Source organism: Marmota flaviventris, chromosome 11 (genome assembly GCF_047511675.1).
Source record: "Marmota flaviventris isolate mMarFla1 chromosome 11, mMarFla1.hap1, whole genome shotgun sequence".
Taxonomy (NCBI): Eukaryota; Metazoa; Chordata; class Mammalia; order Rodentia; family Sciuridae; genus Marmota; species Marmota flaviventris.
This window is the reverse complement of record NC_092508.1, coordinates 54,192,940-54,213,929: the sequence shown is the minus strand read 5'-3', so window position 1 is coordinate 54,213,929 and position 20,990 is coordinate 54,192,940. Positions and strand designations below refer to the sequence as shown.

General features: G+C 39.8%; 1 protein-coding gene across 5 annotated transcripts in view; it reads right to left on the bottom strand.

Annotated features, from left to right (window-relative positions):
• Positions 1-20,990, bottom strand: part of Ttn (titin) — a 263,732-nt gene that overhangs the window by 181,431 nt on the left and 61,311 nt on the right. For 3 of the 5 annotated variants that reach the window (XM_071619373.1, XM_071619372.1, XM_071619374.1), the window contains 2 exons: positions 17,726-20,474; positions 16,650-16,928 (listed from right to left, as the gene is read on the bottom strand). In XM_071619373.1, the coding sequence (XP_071475474.1) occupies positions 16,650-16,928; positions 17,726-20,474 (3,028 nt within the window). Of the gene's footprint in view, positions 1-136; positions 419-981; positions 1,270-1,390; positions 1,679-1,797; positions 2,077-2,184; positions 2,464-2,594; positions 2,874-3,016; positions 3,305-3,421; positions 3,701-4,412; positions 4,695-4,813; positions 5,093-6,106; positions 6,389-6,574; positions 6,854-7,093; positions 7,382-7,483; positions 7,763-7,873; positions 8,153-8,271; positions 8,551-8,650; positions 8,933-9,073; positions 9,353-9,477; positions 9,766-9,894; positions 10,174-10,274; positions 10,554-10,665; positions 10,945-11,035; positions 11,318-11,411; positions 11,691-11,803; positions 12,092-12,207; positions 12,487-12,583; positions 12,863-13,311; positions 13,591-13,697; positions 13,980-14,478; positions 15,043-16,649; positions 16,929-17,725; positions 20,475-20,990 lie in introns of all 5 variants that reach the window. The other 2 variants (XM_071619370.1, XM_071619371.1) reach the window with 2 other exon arrangements.

Sequence of the window (20,990 nt, the reverse complement as noted above, 5' to 3'; positions counted from 1 at the left end):
TTGACCCAAGAAATTACAATTCATGAAAACTAGCTCAAGAGTTGCAAGCAACCTTTTCATTCTGAATCTCATAACACTACTAAGAAGGAATCCAAAATAGAGGGAAGATAGGAAAAGGGAGCCAAGCGTATCTAACCTTTAACCGTCAGTGAGGTGCTGCAGCTGGCATCACCCACGCCATTATGAGCTTCACAGATGTAGTCCCCACTGTCCTCAGCACTGGCTTCATTGATGGTGAGCAGTGCCACAGAATTAACAAATGACATGTTGTATTTCCAACTTTCATGGAGTTCACTGTCATTTCGGAACCATGAAACTTTGATCTCTGGGGAACCACTGATTTTACATTCCAGTTGGATGGATTCTCCCTGCTTTGCAACTTTGGAAGCGTCTAATTTCTTCACAAATTTTGGAGGTTCTATTAAACCAAAGGAAACAGTCGGTAAGGAATATTTACATGTTAATATAGTCTATTTTTGTAGTTGAGCAGCCAATGAGTTCATATTTAAACTGGTTTATTTTTTAGATCATATTCTAATAAATTAATGGTAAAATAAGTTATCTTTTTATTAAATCATATTTTAATATTTTAATGGAGGATTCAGTTGATATACTGTAGTCTGGATATGTAAGCTAAAACATACTAGCTAATATGTTACATATGGATTTGATCAAAATTTAGCAAGATGAATTAAAGGGTCATAACAGAAAAAGAATGAAAAGGGAGAGTGTATAGTTGAAGGAACATTTGACAAAGACCAATGAAACAATACTCTTTGGCAAGGTTACATTTAGAATATACTAACTTAAGGAACAACATAAAGAGAAAACAGAACTTTGGTTAATATTGCCTCCAACACTAATATTCAAATTCTAACATGATCCAATTAGTTCATCTCAAACATTTAAAAACTAAGAAAAAAATTTCAAAGACAATAACTTAAACACAGGAAAGAATAAACATTGGTTTATGACAGATACCTTTCACACTGAGTTGAGCTGAACACATGTCTTTGCCAACATCATTGGTGGCTTGGCAAGTGTATTGACCAGAGTCTCCTTTGCCTACTTTAAGAATTCTCAGGTGAGGAGTGTTGCCCACACAGGTGATTGTATAATTTCCTCCAGGACGGATCTCCTTGTTGTCTTTTGACCAAGTGATTCGCATTGGTTGGGCACCAGTAACATGACACTCAAAATCAGCACTCTCTCCAGCAATGACATCTATTGATACGGGCTTGATGTCAAAGAAGGGAGATTTCTTAGGTTCTGGAAGATGAGAAGAAAGGGCTATGTATATTTCTGTGCTTTTTCCTGTGGGTCATTTCTACTTTGACAATGAAATAGGAAATCATGGTTTGCAAAGAGAAAGGTTGACATGGGAACAAACCTCTGGCTGTCAGTCTAGCACTAGAAGATGCTGTTCCAAGTGGATTGGAGGCTGAGCAAGAATACTGGCCAGAGTGACTCAAGTCAGTCTGCAAAATTTTCAGAGTTGCCACATTATCTATGAATGATGTCTGTAGATTTTCGTCATCTCTTAAAAGTACTCCATCTCTGTACCAACACACTTGGATGGGGGCGGAGCCATTTAGTCGACAAGTGAGTGTAACAGGTAACCCAACAGTTTGTTCAATGTCCTTTAATTGTCTTGCAAAAGAAGGTGGGAGTTGGCGCTCTGTAGGAAGACAAGTAAGACTTGAGGCATTAGTAGTGGAATTGAGAAGTTTCTCACCAAGAAGTTGTGAGAAAATTAGGGGAAAAAAAAGAAATCACTTATGTGTAAAATAGTATCACCTTGAATTCTGAAGACAGTTGTGGAAGAAGCAGATCCTATGCTATTTTCTGCTTTACATGTGTACTCTCCACTATCGTTGATATTCACTTTATTAAAAACAAGTGTGGCCACATTGTTTGTAAAGTAGGTCCTGTATTCAGGAGTTGACCGTAACTTGGTATCTCCCTTGTACCAAGACACTGTAATCTCTGGTGTCCCAGCAACTTGGCATTGCAAAGAAACTGAATCTCCAACTGATGCCTCCAGAGGTTCCAGTTCCGATACAAAATAAGGTGGTTCTAAAGAAGAAAGTCTCACAATCAGAAAACTGAATTAAAGAAAACCAAACCAACCATGCTGTATTCTAGAGAATTGCAAACCATATGGGAGAGAATAAGGTTACACACCTAATGTAGAAACCAGAGCTTCACACACATCCCTTCCTGCTTCATTTTCAACCTCACAGGAATAGTGTCCTGCATCTCTTTTCGTGCTATTCAGAATTTCCAGGATGCAAGTTTTCTCTGTTGTAACTACATTGCACCTTTCAGATGGAGATATGCTAACACCATCCTTTTTCCAGGTGACTGAGATGGGAAGTGTTCCAGTGTAGGTGCTCTCCAGAATTATAGACTTCCCTGGTTCTACAGAATGATCGCTTAATTTCTTCACAAACGTAGCTGGTTCTGGTAAGTGACAAAGCACAGCAGTTAAACACACACACACAACAACAACAACAACAACAACAACAAAACAACCCCACAATGGTGTCAATGTATAGGAAACAGGATGAGCAAGTGAATGCACTTGAGCAAACCTTTTACAAAAAGACGCGTAGTGCAGGATGCCTGGCCAGCATTGTTGGACACCACACAGGTATATTCCCCACTCTGAGATATGTCAATATTAAATAACTCCAGTTCTGCCACAGTGTCTTCAAAGTAGATGTTGCACCTATCTCCTTTCACCAGTTCTCTGGCACCTCTGAACCAGCCGACCTTGAATGGTGGGGTTCCTCGAATAACACTTGTGAAGGTTACATTTTTGCCTGGTAGTACTTCCAAAGGTTCAGGTTCTTTCACAAAAGAGGGTGGTTCTGTACATAAATGTGAGAGACAAAAGATCCTGTGATGCTTGAATTTGGTTGCAATTTTGAATAAAATATAAGAGCACTTTTGGATGTATGTCAATTTGGTAGGAATTTGTAAGAAATTCCTTAAGAAGTTGATAGACACTGACCTTGTACAGTCAACACTGCACGGCATTCATCTGACCCAGCGACATTAGCAGCTACACATGTGTAATTGCCCATATCTGAAGAGTCCAGAGAATTCAACTGCAATGTGCAGACATTATCTGAAAATGTGGTATGGTACTTTGCTCCACTGACAATCTTAGTCTTCTCATGAAACCAGGCAACAGAGATAGGTGATGATCCTGCTACTTTGCATTCCAAGATGCAAGAAGCACCCAGGACCCCACCAGTGTCTTTCAGTCTTCGTGTGAAGGAAGGAGGAACCATCCGGTCTGTATGAGGAAAGGCAAGAGACTCATCGTGATTTGAAAGAATAGAAGAAATTGAAAGAAGGAAAACTTGTAAAAGGAATTTGTATAAAACAACAAAAGGAAAATACCAGAACTAACCTGAAACATCAACCACAGCTGTGCAGCTACTTTTCCCAACATTGTTTTGAACCTGGAAGGTGTATGTGCCTGCATCTTGCCTCTCCACTGAGAGAATCTTTAAGGAAGAGATTTTGTTGTAGAAGCTAAACTTGTGTTTTTGGCTGCTGGTCAACAACTTCCCGTCCTTGTACCATTCGACGGAGAGTTCAGGAGTGCCAGCCACCTTACACTCCAAAGTGCACGTTTCTCCTACTGTCACTGTCATCGGTCCTGCCTTCTCGACAATGACTGCGGGCTCTGAAATACAATGTGATACCTATCTGTCAAAGTTGAGATCTTTGAGATCAATGAGATGATTATGTTAGGCTTCTCTGTTGACTTTAATATATGAATCTATAATTACATGTGGTCATAAATTTATGGCAGTTATTATTTGTGTACTACTTGACTCGAAAACGGTTTTGACAGTGGACATTAGACAACATGTTCAATTTGTCCTTGACCTCTTTGGAGCAATGTCTACCTGCTATTTTGAATCACTTGTTATTTTTGTTCTACTTTAAGGTATTATTCAGATAGCTCCCAAATTAATATTAAAATGAAATTTAATATTCCCAAAGATGAAAGTTTAAGTCTTTCCTATCAAACGTTGCTCATTGGAGTTCTTATCAACTTTAACAAAACTATTACTTTGGAAACAAATTTCCTCGCAACATATGCTGGAATCCTAATTAATTCATGCTTAAACAAGAGAGTCAAAATTATATTTGCTAATCCATCAAGAAAAGTAGTATATACACAATAAAACAAATGGCTAGCTTTTGTTTTGAACCTGGAAGGTTTATAGAAACAGAAAAGAGTGTTTGAAAGATCAGTTAGTTCTTTCCCCTAAATTTTCCAAATAGGTGAGGGTCAATACAGGTCTAGAAGAAAGTCAGAAAAAGAGATTCTGCCTGTAAGTCACTTCAGCACTTGGCACCAGTTTCTATCAGGGGACTTTTGTACCAACCTAAGACAGTCAGTGTGGCCATGTTCTCTCTCATTCCACCATCGTTCTTAATTTGGCAGATATATTTTCCAGCATTAGCTGGCTCTGCTTTTGCAAACTGCAGAGTTGCAACATTTTCCACAAATGTAATTCTGATGTTTTCACTTTCTCTAACCACTTCTTCTTTCTCTTTTAGCCACTGGACGGAAATTGGCTGGGCGCCTTCTATGAATGCTTGTAATTCAGCGGGCTCACCAGCTACGACAGTGAGGCTGCTCACTTTGGAAATGAATCTTGGAGGTTCTGAACAGGAAAGATGGATGGAGATTGTTGAAAAAATTGCTCAGATAATAGAAGAGAGAAAAGAAATGAGCATTTTGCAGATTCCTGACATTTCTGCCATGTGCAAGAAACATGCTTACCTTTTAATTTTATGGTACAAATGCAAGTATCACTTCCTACTTCATTCTGTGCCTTGCAGTGGTATTCACCAATGTCAGAAGATTCGACATTAAGAATGTGAATACTTGCGTGGAAGTTTTTAGATGCAATCTTATATTTCTTGCTGCTTCGGAGTTGCCTCTTGTCTTTGTACCATACCACCTCAAATGGTGGTGTTCCAGAAAGTTCACATTCAAGACTAACTTCAGTATTTTTAAGGGTTTCAACTACAGGAGAGAAACTGCTAAACACAGGTGGTTCTGTAAAAAACAAGAATGTCTCATGAATTGGGCTATTTAATTTTATTAAATAAAAATTTTTTATTTCTTTGTTTTTAAATTGGAAGAAAGATTTAAGATACTATAATGGGTTAGTAGTGTCTAGCATTAGCACTATTGAGGAAGAAGAACTTCTGAGAGGCCATTAACCTTTACAAGGCAATCAACTCATGGGTAGAAAACCCATGTAGATCCTAGATCATGACTGAGCAGGTCAACATTCTGTCTATTCCACCTTACCAATTTATCTTGGACTACAAAGACAGACAAGAAGCTTACAAGCCAACAAACATATTAATAAATATTAATACTTCATGATTTCCATGAAGTATGGAATTCTGACTTCAGGATTGGAATTTTTTTGTTTGTATGCTTTACAACTGAGATATCTGGAAATCACCCCAGCTAAGTCTTCCACTTCAGCAAATGGTTCTTGCAATCATTGCCTTACAAGATGATAAACTTGAGCTTTGTGACAAAAAATACTGGAAAATTGCAGCCGAAAACACCAGCACTATTTGCACCAAGGTGCCATCAGTTGTATTTTTAATGGAACCAATTCTTGAGAAGAGGGAAAAATATTATTGTCCCTTTTAAATTTAATGTTAAAACTTCTACTACTAACACATTGCATATATATCCTTGTTATGCTACAGATTATTGTAAGGATGATAATGGAATTGGAAGGTGATTGAAGGCAAAAATTAATTTTAAAATGCCTATTTTGTGTGTATGCATTTTTGAATCATCATCAAATTTGATGTTTGGCCAGTGTGTTGTGGTGCTCAGAATTATGGCATTGGAATAACAAGAAAAATATCTCAAAATGCCTTGCTATACATAAGCAAAGCTTAAGAAGCTATAACATCTATAAAGGGGAATAGTGCCAGCTTAGGAAAATAGTCTATGATCTGAAATGGAAACTAAAATTGCAATAAAGAACAAAGAACTCTGATGTGCAGGGGAGGAGGAGAAATGTAAGGATGAGATTTCTACCTTTTACTATGACCTTGGTACTGCAGCTTGTGCTGCCTGCAGGATTCTGAGCCTCACAAATGAAATCTCCACTATCCTCGGTACTGAGATTGTTCATCTGTATGACAGCCACTGAGTCGATGAAGGTCATTCGGTATTTATCACTGGCTGGGAGTTCATGCTCATTTCTATACCACACAACTTTGATTTCTGGAGATCCAGTTATCTTGCATTCAAGTCGTGAGGAGTCACCTGCTTTCACTATTTTGGATGCTTCTAATTTCTTCACAAACTTTGGTGGTTCTAAAGAGTCAGGAAAAGGGAGATTATGAGGGAACAGAAATGAATAACAAGTTAGAAAGAAACATGGCAAACACAGTCAAATTCTGGCAAATAGAGTCTACTGTGTTAGAAAGATGCATTAACAGAGTACAGCAAGAACCAGAGACATGTGTCAGACAGAAACATAAAACAATCAAACTTGCACACCTGTCACAAGCAACATCGTGGTACAAGAGTCGCTACCAACATCATTGGTAACTTGGCAAGTATATTGTCCAGTCTTGGAAGCATCCACTGAGTAGAGATTTAAGAAGCTAGTTGACCCTTCCAAGCCAATGAAACATTTAGGTCCAGAGGCAAGTTCCACATCATCCTTAAACCATTTTATTTTAAATGGTGGTGTTCCTTTTAGTACTGCCTTAAATTCCACTGTAGAATCAGGTATGGCTTGTTGTCGCTCAGGTTTTACTAGGAAGCTTGGTGGTTCTATAGATTTTTAAGAGAGATATATTTAATTATATTCCTTGTAGCTGAATTATTTTGATAGTTTAGGAAATATAAGAAAATACTCCTGAAAAGAGGTAATAGCTGAATGTTTCTTGAACACAATGAATATGTGTCTAAAGAAACAGAATTATGATTTAAGCTCTAAAGGACATAAGGATAAGTGATATATTTTTAAAGCATTCACAAAGAAGAATCAAGAGGAGGTAAAGAAATGCTAACCTTTCACAGTTAAGATGCCACTGCATGCATCATCTCCTGCTACATTTGACACTTTGCATGTGTAATTTGCAGTGTCTTCTAATTCCAGATTATTAACTTCCAGTGACATGGTGTTTTCATGACATACAAGTCTGTATTTTGCACTTGTAGATATTTCTTTTCCATCTTTAAACCACTGAGCACTAATAGGAAGTGAACCAGAAACTTTGCATTCCATATGAATAGAAGAGCCCAGAACTTTATCCATTTTGGTCAATTTTTTGGTGAAGGATGGAGGAATGTTTTCATCTATTCAATGCAAACAACACAATATATCTATTACTCTCTTGCTCTTTGCTTACAAAGAACATAATATAAATAAGGGAAGCTTACTGGGGCAAATATACACACCCAGAACTCTGAGGTAGGCATCACAGCTACTGCTTCCAAAGTCATTTTCTACTTTGAAAGTATATTGACCGCTGTCTTGCTTCATTACTGATTGAATCCTAAAACTGGCCACATTATTTTCAAAACTCATTGAGAAATATCTACTGGGTACAACTGGTTTCCCATCTTTAAGCCATTTCACTTTGAGTTCCGGTGTTCCAGCTACAACACACTCCAAGGTCACAGGGTCTTTCTCAGTAACATCGACTGATTTGGCTTTCTCTATGATTTGAGCAGGTTCTGAAGTAAGAATAGAAATAGGAATGAGTTACACTGATAATTCCACTGGAACTAAGGTGTGCCTATGAATTGTCTCCATCGACTAACGTTGAGAGAGGACAGCTTACAAACCTTGCACTAAAAGGAAAGCATAACATCTCTCGACTCCGGACTCATTCTTGGCTTGACACGTGTATCTCCCACTGTGTCTGTTATCCACGCTTCTGATTTGAAGTGAGGCCACATTGTTCACAAATGAAATGTGAATGTTGTCATCTTCGTCAAGAATCTGATCATCCTTTAGCCAGATTACAGAGATGGGGGGAGAACCAGCCACAGTACCCTGAAAAGTGGCAGAACTCTTCAAGACTGTGGTGACATTTTCTATTTTCTTGGTGAACGAAGGTGGTTCTGTGGTCAAATAAAAGAGGATGAAAAAAAGAGGTTTGATTTAACTCCTACCCACCATTATGAAATGAAAGAGCACTGAGGGTATTTATTTGGTAGCCTGTTTCTTGAAAAGAACTGACCTTTCAGCGCAACTCTGGTACTGCAGGAACAGCTGCCACCCTCATTGGCTACAATGCACTGATATTCACCCGTGTCTGAAGGGTCACACTTGGTTATATGGAGGTTAAACACGGACACTCTGTCCGTCAGGGTGTATTTTTTGCCACTTCGAATTTCCTTGTTATTCTTCAGCCAAGTGACTTCAAACGGAGACGTTCCTGTGACTTCGCACTCTAGCTCCACATCACTATCTTTCACTACTTCCACGGGCTTCAGCTCCCTGATAAAGGTGGGGGGCTCTAAAGATTCGAAAGAAGACAGACAGCAGCTTATTCAAGGGAAGCCCAGGGCCCATTACGCAGCGCAGCCAAAATGGAAAAGCAGATTCCCAGAACCAACCTTTCACTTTTAATTCAATGCTGCAGCTTGCTGTGCCCGCATCATTTCGAGCTTCACAGACATAAGTTCCACTATTTTCTACCCTGGCACCAGAAATCTGGAAGGTGGCTAAACCATCCATGAAGGAAATGCCATGCTTCCTAACGTCTGTTATTTCATTCCCATCCAGATACCAAGAAACTCTGATTTCTGGGGTGCCCGTTATTTGGCATTCGAACGTTGTTGATTGTCCATTCCTCAGCACTAACACTGGACTGGGCTTCTTAATGAATTGAGGAGGTTCTAAACATGAAAGAAAAGGATGATGTTGAGCATTTTTTAAAAAACAAAGTCCAACCAGCAAAATGGCTTTCTTAATAAATTTCTTCCCTCCCCCAAGAAAATCTAGATAAGTAAGAAAATAAGGTGATGGAGAGACCAGACCTTTTACAAAAAGAGTGGCTTTACTAGTTGCTGTGCCAACATCATTGCTTAGTTGGCAAATGTAGGTCCCCGAGTCAGCAGCTTTGGCTGAAAAGAGTTCTAAAATGGTGGAGGTGTCGTCCTTCCAAACAGAGCGAGCTGCTCCCGAGTGCAACTCTTTGTTGTCCTTAAACCACTTTATGGTCATGGGCGCAGTGCCACCCACAAGAGCCTTTAATTGAACCCTCGTACTGGGATTGACATCTTGTGACTGTGGCTTTTCCACGAAGTAAGGAGGTTCTGGGGTGAAAGAAAAACAAGCCAAAGGAGAGGGGAAGATTTATTTTGGAATTGAGCGATGAAGGTCAGAATTAAGGCATGAAAGAGCAATAAATTCCTAATAGGTGAAGAAAAAGGCTGCTGACCTTTGACTGTCAGATGGCCACTGCACTGGTTGTGTCCTGCCTTATTGGTGGCAGAGCAAGTGTATGTCCCGCTGTCGGAACCTTCCAGCTGACTGATTTCCAAGAAGGCCGTATTGTCATGGAAAGAGAATTTGTACTTTTCGCTAGCTGATATTTCTTGGTCATCTTTGAACCATTGGATGCTTATAGGATGTGACCCAGCCACTATACATTCTAAGTCGATAAAAGACCCTTTAATACTGTCCATTTTCTTCAGCTTTTTGGTGAATGAAGGAGGTATGATAAGATCTATCCAATACAAAAAGAAAAAAAAAAAGTCAGGTTAACCTGTCAAAAAAAATATTTTTTTTCCTGTTAAATTAAAAGAGAGGAGGGAGTACAGAAAGGCCCAGGTTTCTGGAGAAAAGGAATACCAACCTAATACATTAATGTTAGCCTTGCAACTGCTTCTCCCAACATCATTTTGGACCTCAAAAGTGTATTCTCCACTATCTTTCTTTTCTGTAGAAATAATCTTCAGTATTGACACTGTGTCAGTGACACTGATTTTATATTTGGGGCCCAGGGTCAGTTCTTGGCCATCTTTAAACCATTTGGCTGTAATCTCCTTAGTCCCTGAAAATTTAACTTGCAAAGTGGCTGGGTCTCCTTGGGTGACGTCTATGGACACAGCCTCCTCGGTGATTGTTGCAGGTTCTGCAGAAAACAAAGGGATAGATGTGGGCTGTGAACTGGTCTGCTGAATGGCTCACATCTACATTTCTTCCTCAAACCTGAGGCAAGCTTTGTGAACCAACCTTTTACTGACAGTAACGCAGAGCATCTTTGTATTCCTGCATCATTTTTGGCCTGACAGACATATTTCCCATCATGCTTCACTTCAATGCCACTGAGGTACAGACTGGCCACATTGTTCTCAAAGGTCATTCTTATATTATCATCTTCAGTGACTTCATCGTTGTCTTTTAACCAAGTCACTGTGATTGGCAAGGAGCCCTTCAGAGTGGCCTGGAAGGCAGCCGTGCCTCCTCGGAGGGAGCTGGTGCTTTCGATCTTCTTTACAAAGGATGGAGGTTCTAACAGAAGAATGAATTCTCGATCAATACCAGCTTTATGGCAAAACCCAGCTTTTTCTCTTAAGAACTGACTCTACAGAAGAGTCAGTCCATCCTTTGAACTGACACTAACCTCTTAATGTCACCCTGGCACTGCAGGTACTGCTGCCCACCTCGTTGGTCACCCGACACTGATATTCACCAGCATCTGCAGCTACGAACTTGAGGATCTGCAGGCTCACCAACTGATCCTGAATGAAGGTTTTATATTTTCTACCACTTCTCAAGACTGTGTTGTCTTTGAACCAGGTGATCTCAAAGGGAGGTGTGCCTGCCACCTCGGCCAGCAACATGACATCATACTCTTTCAACACTTCAACTGGCTTAAATTCCTTGGTAAAGTAAGGTGACTCTACAGTGAAAAAGGAATGGTTTGGGTTAACCGGGAGGGATCTGTGCTATGGGCCACAAATTTGGAAAATCAGGACAGAGTGAACACAAACCTTTGACTATTACAATGCTGCTACAGTGGTCACTGCCAGCCTCATTTTGAGCTTCACACATATATTCACCACTGTCTTCAGTGCCAACATCTGTAAGTCTTAGAACTGCAGTGGACTCCACAAAAGACATTTTGTGTTTGTTGCTCTCCTTGATTTCTCTATCATTCACAAACCATGTTATTTTAATTGGAGGGGTACCAGTTACTTTGCAGACTAGCTGGGTGGCATCTCCCTTCTTTAACAGCTGTGAGGGTTCTAATTTTTCAATAAATGTGGCAGGTCCTGTGGAAGGCAGGAAGTGATTAAGAAACATGAGAAAGAGGAAAGAATCGACATAACAAAAGTAGCACAAAGATGTCAAGAAAACAATGCAAACCTTTTACAAATAAGTTTGCACTGCATTCCACGCTTCCAGCGACATTGCTGACTTTGCATGTATATGTTCCTGAATCGGAGGTTTTTACTGCGTAGAGTTCCAGGGAACTTTCTAAAGCTTCTCTGGTAATATAGCAGCTTCCACCAGAGACCAGCTCTTTGTCACCCTTGAACCATCTGATGGTGAGAGGAGTAGATCCTTGAAAAGTGCTCTTCAGGCACACTGCCGAACCAGGCAGAACATCCCTGGATCCTGGTTTAGTTACAAAACTGGGTGGTTCTGAAGAAGAGGTATAAGAGAATTTTAAAGAGTTAAGAAGTGGGATATAAGGGAAGAAGACTCAATTTGAACATTGTCTATCGTATGAATGGAATGCAAAGTCTCCAGCCAACCTTGCACAATCAGGGCTCCGCTGCTTTCTTTGCTTCCCACAGAATTTGTAGCTCGACAAGTGAAATTTCCTGCATCATTCATGTCTACTCTGCTGATCTCCAAAGAGGCTGTGCCTTCCACAAATGCTATTCTGTATTTGTCAGAAGAGGCTATTTCTTTACCATCCTTAAACCAGGACACCCTCATGGGGAGGGAGCCAGCGATTTTGCAGTCCAGCCTGCAGGAACCGCTAACAATGCTATCCACATTACGCAAGGGTTTGGTAAAAAACGGAGCAATGTCTCGATCTGTTGGTGGCAGAAGAAGGACATAAGGATTAATATGGAAAAATGCTCCATGGTTAACTTTGGCCATTTATTGGGTTTTAAAGAAATGTGTAATGTAGTTTCCTAAAAATACTAACCTAATACTGTGAAGGTTGTCTCGCAAGAGCTACTGCCCACTTCGTTGGAAATTTCAAATGTGTATTGGCCACTGTCATGTAGTTCAGCAGAATAAAATTTGAGTTGGGCAACATTGTTTTTAAAACTTATGCGGTACTTTTTACTGGCAGCCAAAGGTCTCCCATCTTTGTACCATTTGGGCTTGAGTTCAGGGGTGCCTGCGACAGTGTACTCCAGTGTGGCTGGGTCTCCTGCTGTCACCTGGATCAATTCTGCGCGCTCAATGATTTTGGCAGGTTCTAAAATGGTATTGAATAGTTAGGATTCCTAAGTGTGAATGACAGTTTCACTTTAAATGGAAAGAATAATACAAAGTTAAAATGTTCCTACACAAACCTTTAACTATTAGCTCCCCAACTGATGTTTGGCTTCCGGCTTCATTTTCAGCCAGACATGTATATTTGCCACCAAAGCTAATTTGAACATCAGGGATGATTAAGACTGCAACACCGTTAGTGAAGCTCATTTTGATTTTTCCATCTTCTTTAATGATCTCTTGTCCTTTCATCCAGGTGACAGAAATGGGTTCTGACCCTCTTACCGCAGCTTGTAAAGTAACAGTTTGTCCTGCGAGTGCCGTAAAGTCATCTACTTTCTTGACAAAGGTTGGTGGTTCTAGTTAAAGAGAGCATACAGTGATCAATTCCCAGACCCTCTCAACACCATCCGTATTTAAGAGTTTTATCTAGATTACATTTATTTTTTTCCCCCAATACTGCTATTTCATAGTGTTGGTTAATTAGAAGAAGAAAGAGCATTCAAGAAGAATTAACAATCTCATCCAAGAGACAGAAGCATAGAAGATAAATCTAATCAATGGAACAAAATGCCTATTATGTCATTCTCCTTTGCTGTCAAATAAATAAATATTGACACTGGTATCAGGATACAGATGGGGTGAAAGCCTCTGACTTTGCTCCCTGGGACCCAAGTGAAACCAACCCCCCTCCCCCCAAAAAAAGTTTAAAGGCTAGGCCAGTAGAAGAAGTACAAGTTTCCCTTCCATGGCTAAGAAAGCCATTTGTTCAATGTCTTAGAGAGACAGCGGTTTTCCACACACTGACCTTTTAACAAGTGTGTTGCGACGCAGCCGCACTTCCCAACTTCATTAGCAACCACACACTCATATTCACCAACGTCCGCGCTATTGAAAGAATAGATTTCCAGAGACACCAGGGACTTCTGGGAAAACAGCCTGTATTTTTTACTACTTCGAATTTGCTTCTTATCCTTAAACCAGCTAATTTCAAATGGTCCCGTGCCCGAGATTTCACACTGAAGCAGGGCATTTGTTCCTCGCACTATGTCTGCAGGCTCAAGAGTTTTGATGAAAGAAGGAGGTTCTACAAAAGCACGAGAGCATTGTATCAGTAAGATGTCACAAGCAATTGAAAAGGAAATCTTTTCACAGGAAAAAAAAAAATGAGGGACTGTAACCGGGCACACAAACCTTTGATCACTATCTCAGTGCTGCAGCTATCACTGCCAACCTCATTCACCGCTTCGCAGGAGTAACTCCCGCTGTCTTCCACTTTGACATCCGTGATGTCAAGGATAGCCTCGGAATTGACAAAAGACATTCGGATCGTGTTACTTTCACTAAGTTCTTTGTTGTTTTTAAACCAAGTCACCTGGATCACAGGTGAGCCTTTCAGCTTGCAATGTAGGCGTGCTGATTCACCTGGGAGCATTAAATAAGAGGGATCCACCTTCTTCACAAAGGATGGTGGCTCTACATGAAGTTTACAAAAGAGAAAAAAGGGAAAAGAGAGCTGAAACATACGCTCCACAAAAGAAAAGCGGACGTAGACAACAAAAAGACAGAACGCACAGAAAATATCTTCATGGAATTTCTGAAAAAAGCAGTGGGACAAACCATAGCTTTTCATCATTCAAAAACATGTCCCCAGTCTCTGGATTAAAAAAGAAAGCCAACAAACTATATCTATACAACACATAGATTTTATAAAAGACAATAAAGAATTTCTAGACACAAAGTTCTTAGAAGAAATTTTAAGCAAGCTTCTTTGTCTGTAATGACAGACAGTTTTAACAGAAGTAAGTGGATTCTGGAGAAGATTGAAAAACATAAAAATCAAACAGTGCTAGGACTATCCACAGACCCAAGCATTTGCTGAATGCAATTATTTTAATACAAAATGTGCAGACTGCATTTTGTTTGTTAATGGTTTGTCTATGAAGACTTTGGAAGGAAGGAAGAAGATTCTTACCTCTGACGGTAACTGTTGTTGAACAGGAGCTGCTCCCAGCCTCATTGGAAGCTGTACACACATAGGTTCCAGAATCTTTTAGTTTGGCCAGTGGAATCTCAAGTGATGCTATTTTATCTTCAAAATAGATTTTATGATCTTTCCCAGGGGGAAGTTTTTGCCCATCTTTGCTCCAGGTAATTGTGACTTTCCTATCTTCATCTACCTGGCACTCAAGATGGACCTTCTTATTGATAGCGGACTGCACAGGCTCTAACTCTTTAATGAAATGTGGTTTGTCGATTATAATTAACTCTGCTTGGCAGATGTCTGCTCCAAACTTGTTAGAAGCCTTACAAGAGTAGACTCCTCGGTCTTGAATGGTAAGATTCAAGAGTTCTAAACTGTGTTTGTTTTCTGCATCTGAAATCTTGCACTTAGGTGAAGGAGAGAGAGCAGCACCATCCTTCTGCCAAATGGTTTCGATCACGGGAGTTCCTGCCACTGTGCAGAGGAACTTGGCTGCCTTACCCACAAAAGTCGTAAGGGACTTGGGTCTGGAGAGAAAGGTTGGTGGATATGCCTCTGCAAAAGAAAGTTTTCCAGCATTACACGTAGTCCTCACCAAAGCTCTTGCCATAATTATGTTCCAAGACAGAGAAAAGATAAATTATATTTTTAGAAAGATACAAGACATTACTTTAAAAAGGGTAAACATGTTACTAAGACCAAAAGATTTGTCAAAGGAAAATGATGAGAAACACATCTTTGTGGAGGAGGGAGACATCACTTAAATTATCTATCAAAGCAAAGAACAAATGTTCCTGTGTGAAGCCACACTGCTAAAACTTTGTTCATGATAGTAGCTGATTCATAGTTTGAATTATTTGAAAGGCAATTCAGCTGATACCTTTATTTTACAAATTAGAAGACTATGCAATAAATAAAATGTTCTCAACTCTTCAAAAGAGTAGGGATATTAACTTATAAGAAGATTGAGGCAGTTTTGTGAAGTCTTTCTAACCCTCATGTTCGATGCCAGGAAACCCTTAAATGGCTTCACCTGAGTACATACCCCAGGCCATTTTAAACTTGTTAAAATATCCAATAGCAGTATTTTCCTATTTCCATTCTGCATTTTGAAGCCAGCCTTTAGAAAACTTCTTTCTAATTAAAAACAAAATCCTCCTCCTTGTCCTTTCCTCTTACTTTGTGAGGCTTTGATTCTGTTCCATTACTGAATTGGTCTAATTCAGGTAAAGAAATATACAAAAGTGTCAGTAAGAATAATGCCACCTACTTGGTTGCATGGAGATACTTTGACCATAGAGTGAAAACCATTGGCTATGTCATGTGAGCTGGATACCTTAGAATCTCAGAAATTTTCTCAAATGTAAAAAGTTTGCAGAGAAGAGGAAGTTCAGAGAACCCTGTCTTTTTCATGGCAAAGAGATGTGCTACATTTGTCTTTCCCCTGGAGGCTGCTATTGACCCAGGGACTGTCTCCCCCTCCAATAGTCAGTGCATGGCTTGATGGCACTGCTACCCCATCCTCATACTTAAATTTTCTCTTGAAAGGAAGAAAGTAAAAGAGAAAGAGGGAGGAAGGAAAAACAAGTCACTGGTTTGTTTTTTCTTTGGCTAATGAGGGAATTCAGACATTGGATGAGTGTTAATTAAAACTTTGAAAGTCATCTGGTGGGTCAGTTAGGAGATTGAGAGCACAATGTTTGTGTAAATTGCCCTTATTATAAAATTAGGAGTAAAGCCTGAGGTGAGAACCCTTGTTTTGAGTCTTGCACTAGGTGTGTATCTGAAATTAGGGTTTAAAAATTTTAGTCTTCTGGCTCTTTTCAGCTTGTGATTCTATTCTTAATTGGTTGTTTGACTTCAGACTATTAAATTCATTGAGACCATTTACTTTTGAGTAGCACTGAATTGTTCTCGAATATTTTATATTAAGGACTAAGCCATGCTCATTTGATGACTTAACATTGTTCTCAAGTAATAAGCTATTTTTCCTTTGGCTGCTGATTAGAAATATAACCATAAATAATGACTTTTGTTCCACATGGGCTCTGCCCTACCAGGTTACCATCTTGTTACTGGTGGTTCCCATTGGCAGCACGTTCTGCACCTGGATAGAAAGCAACCATAGGTGACAACATCCACGTTACTTGCTGGGTATTTACCTGTCACAGTCAGCGTGGCTGTGCAGCTGACACTGCCATACTCGTTGGAAGCCTTACAGGTGTACTCGCCACAGTCCACGACCTGTGTCCTCAGGATTTCCAGGCTGGAGACGTAATTTGAAGATCGAATAGAACACTTGTCACTTTCATAAATTTCTCTGCCAGCTTTGAACCACTGGAACCGGACATTGGGGGCACTTTGGATCTCACAGGTGAATTTGGCTAAGTGGCCTAAAGCTACTTCCAAGGGTTCAATTCTCCTCTTGATCACTGGGGCAGCTGCAAAGGGAAGCAGAGTCCATTAGCAGGCCTCCTTATCAGGCACACCACATTTTTCTTTTTCTTCTAACTTTTGTTGCTGTTAATGAAGTAAAACAGTGGAAATTGGTGAGACGGATTGCAGCAGTTTAAGACAAGTGACTGGAAAATGAGAAAGATCATTGAAGGCAAAGGAGGCAATATGCAGCTCTAACATATTCATTACTTTGCGGTGATTTGTGAAAAAAATATTAAAATGTGATTGCTATTGGCTTACATGCATAACAACATGATATACTCCTTAAATAAACCATGCTTACTAGGAACATTGAAAATAATGTGAAAAAACATGATCTATTAAGCAAAGTGATGAAGCAAAAACAATAGCAGAAAAGAAATAGAAACATTAAACACAAATGGACAACTAATCATGGTTATTGAAATCGCATTTAGGAATGCGATTGATGATTTCAGAAATGGCTAGATGTTCATGTACAGCTTTTTGTACATATTTTTAAAGTATTTCCATATAAAAATCAACTAAAAAGCATATTTACTTGGCATTACGAAACATGAATGTTTTATTTTAAAATGTTTTGTTTTAAAAATAAGTAGTATCGTAGTTATGATAGCAGGCTACCCAACAAGGCAGCAAGTAAACATAGCTAATAACCATGATTACGTAGGCCATTTCATTCTTATTCTAAATAACTTGCATCGTGGAAGTGGTTGATAAGTGAAAACTCAGTGACAAAACCTCAATCATTTCAATTCAGTGGGCATTAGAGCTTGATCCATTTAATCCTTAAAAATCCAACCTCTCTTCACTACAGTGAGTTTTGCTGATGTTGCTGTTTTTCCATTGTCATTCGAGGCCTCACAGACGTACTCTCCTTGGTGGTCCTCTGCGTTTACTGTGTCAATTACCAGTGTATATGTATCCCGATCTTGTAAACACTTGAACTCTTTATCTGAAGGCACCAGTTTACCCTCAAAAAACCAATTCACCTCTTTAGCATTTGTTATGGATACCATGAAGGAAATGACTTCACCCTCCTCAGAAGTGATGTCCTTCAAGGGTGTCTGTACAACAGGGCAGTCCTCTTTAAGTAAGTCGCCCTCAGTTTCTTGTATCTTCACCATACTAGCCTCCTCGGTATGGCTTTTAGCGGCTTTCTCTTTTTCCTCTGAAGGTTTCAGAATCTCATCCTGAGTTTCATCAGAGATGGCAGCTGAAGCCACATCCTCAGTGGCAGCTGTGCCACCCACATCTTTGACCTGACTCTCCACCTTAAAACAACTGACCTCTTCCGTGGACACGAGGCATTCAGATTTGACCTCAGTGATTGCTTCAACATTCTGCAAATCTGCAAAATAATCCACATCTTCCTGCATACCTGTTATGGCTCTTTTCTGAATTCTAGGATCCTCAGCAGTTAAGATGTTTATCTCTTCACAAATAATGGAGCACAAAGTGTCCTTCAGTTCGATTTTCAGGTTAGCTGTTTGAGGATCAATACCTTCAATAGTGATGGTTAATTCTTCTGTTAGGGACTTAGCTGAAGTAATAAGGTAGGTACACATGATGCGTTTCGGTTCTTGGGTGAAGTGCAGAGCCTTGACCTCAACCTTTTCAATGTTTCTCAACCACTCAGAGAAAAGACTGGGTTGCTCAATGGCTACTGCAGCCTGCAAAGCCCTGCGGATTTGAGTCTTCAGGTCTAATCGCTGCTCTTCTGGAATAGCAGAAAGCAAGTTTTCCTTAGAAAGAATGTCACATCCCTGCACCTCCTGCACCACCTTGATTGCCACAGGCTCTGTTTTACACTCAGTGATTTGGTTCAGGGGCACTGCCATGTCATCAGAATGCACTTCTTTGAGCAGGATCTGCTTCTCCTCAAGTGTTAATGGGAACCTAACAGACTTGCCTTTCTCAGTGCTCACTGCAATATCTTGCCCTGCACTTTCTAGTTGATCTGTAATTTCCATCAAGATTTTGCTTTCTTCTGTGCATGTGTGTTCTAAAGGAACCAGGGGCTCATAGTTCACCTTAGAAATCACAACATCAGGACCCTCAAAACTTTCCATGTGTCCCTCAGCTACACTCTGACTCAGAATGAGAGCATTTTGTGCCTCTGGCTTTGGCAGAGTCAAACTTTGCTCTTCATCCACTTCAGATACTGCCTTTTCTTTTAATAAAAGTACTTCTTCGACCACAGAGGATGGATATGAATGTGCTGGAGATTCTGTTGAAGACTGTGCATAACTCCCTTCAGGTTCACCTAATAAGGTTGCCAGAGGCTCAACTGTTAAAGAACTAATTTGTTCTATGGACAAGGCACTTGGGATGATTTTTTCTGGCTCTTGAAACACTAGAGTATCTTCTTTATGGAGGGTTTTCTGGGACTGGACAATCTGTAGTTGTAAATCAGGAGGTGGTTCCCTGATGGGCTGCATATAAGTAGTCCCATCAATGGAAGGAAGTTCCCTGGTGCTTTCAGGAGTGGGCATGTCTTGCTCCAACATGACTGTGGATTGTAATTGCTGCGCTCCAAAAGTAGCTTGACTGCTTAGTTCACTGGTTTTAATAATATGCCCATAAGAAAGCTGCTCCTTTTCTTCTGCAATTAAAGCAGCTTTCAAAATGGTGCCCTTTACAAAGGTTGCAATTTCCTGCTCTGTATTGAATGCCTTGACTTCAGGGTCTTTTAATGACATCTCTGGAAAGTCATCAGACACCTCTGGTGTAGACTTTGCTTTGCAGGGTGCATCAGTCATGTCTGTGTCCTGCAGGAGTACAAGCAGCTCTGCAGCACAGGTGGACTCACCCCATACATTCTCTGCTTTACACATGTAGAGGCCACTGTCTTCTCTCTGAGGGTCATTGACAATGAACTTCCCAGAGCCATCAGGATTGTGAATGATGGTATAATAAACATTGGTGCAAAGCTGCTTGTTTTCTTTGAACCACAAAACAGTGGGGGCAGGCTCTCCAAGCACCATGTAATCAAAGATGGCAGGGAGCCCCGGAGCACAGTGAATTGGCTTTAACTCCTTGAGGAAGAAAGGAGGACAAGGACCTTCAAGCTTTTCCAGAGATTTCTCCACTGCTGATTCTGTTTCTGTCTCCTTGAGTCCTTCTCCTTTGGGATTTATTTTTAGATATGCACTACATATTGCCTTTCCATTCTCATTACTGGCCACACATGTATATTCTCCCCCATCCTCAAATTTGGTGAACAGAATGATCAGGCTATGATCATTACCATCAAAAACAAATTTGTAGTCAGCAGAAGGGGTTAACATCACCCCATTAAAGAACCACTGAATTTTAGGTTTGGGAATGCCAATAGCAGTAACGGACAATTTAGCCACATCCCCGATGCTTATTTCAACATTTGACACTTCTTTAATGAAACTTGGGACAGTGCCTTCCTTTTTGATATCAAATTTAGTTGAATGAACTGGAGGTTCAGACAAAAGTTCAAGTGTTTCTTTTAAATGAGATAACTGAAGTTCAGAACTATAGGATTGAAGTCCTTCCTCGGCAGCCAGAAAACTAGAAATCTCTGTATGGAGAAAAGTGATTATTATTTTACTATAAAATTTTGTTTAACAAAAAAAAATACTAAAGAATTAGGTGCCAATTTATGGCCTTATGTTTTTTTCTTTCCTGTAGCCATTAGAGTATTCTAAGATTAATTTATATAAAAGCACATTTCTAAATTTTCTTAGATTATATAAGATTATATAATTGTTACCATACAAATGCAAGTTTTGATCCACTTCTTTGCTCGAGTTTATAAATTTGAAGGACATTTTTATGAGTCTTCCTTGTTATGTAATTCTAGTACTAAAGTTTGAACTAGTGCTTGCTAGAGTTTTGTAACAAAAGAATCTAGGATTATTTAAATCAATTTCTAAAAAGATCCAGAATTGCTCATAATATGTAGGACCTTCTTCAGTTTAAAAATGATCTTTGGGCTAGGCATGGTGGTGCTTGCCTGTAATCCCAACAGTTTTGGAGTCTGAGTCAGAAGGATTGTAAATTCAAAGCCAGTCTCAGCAACCTAGCTAGGTACT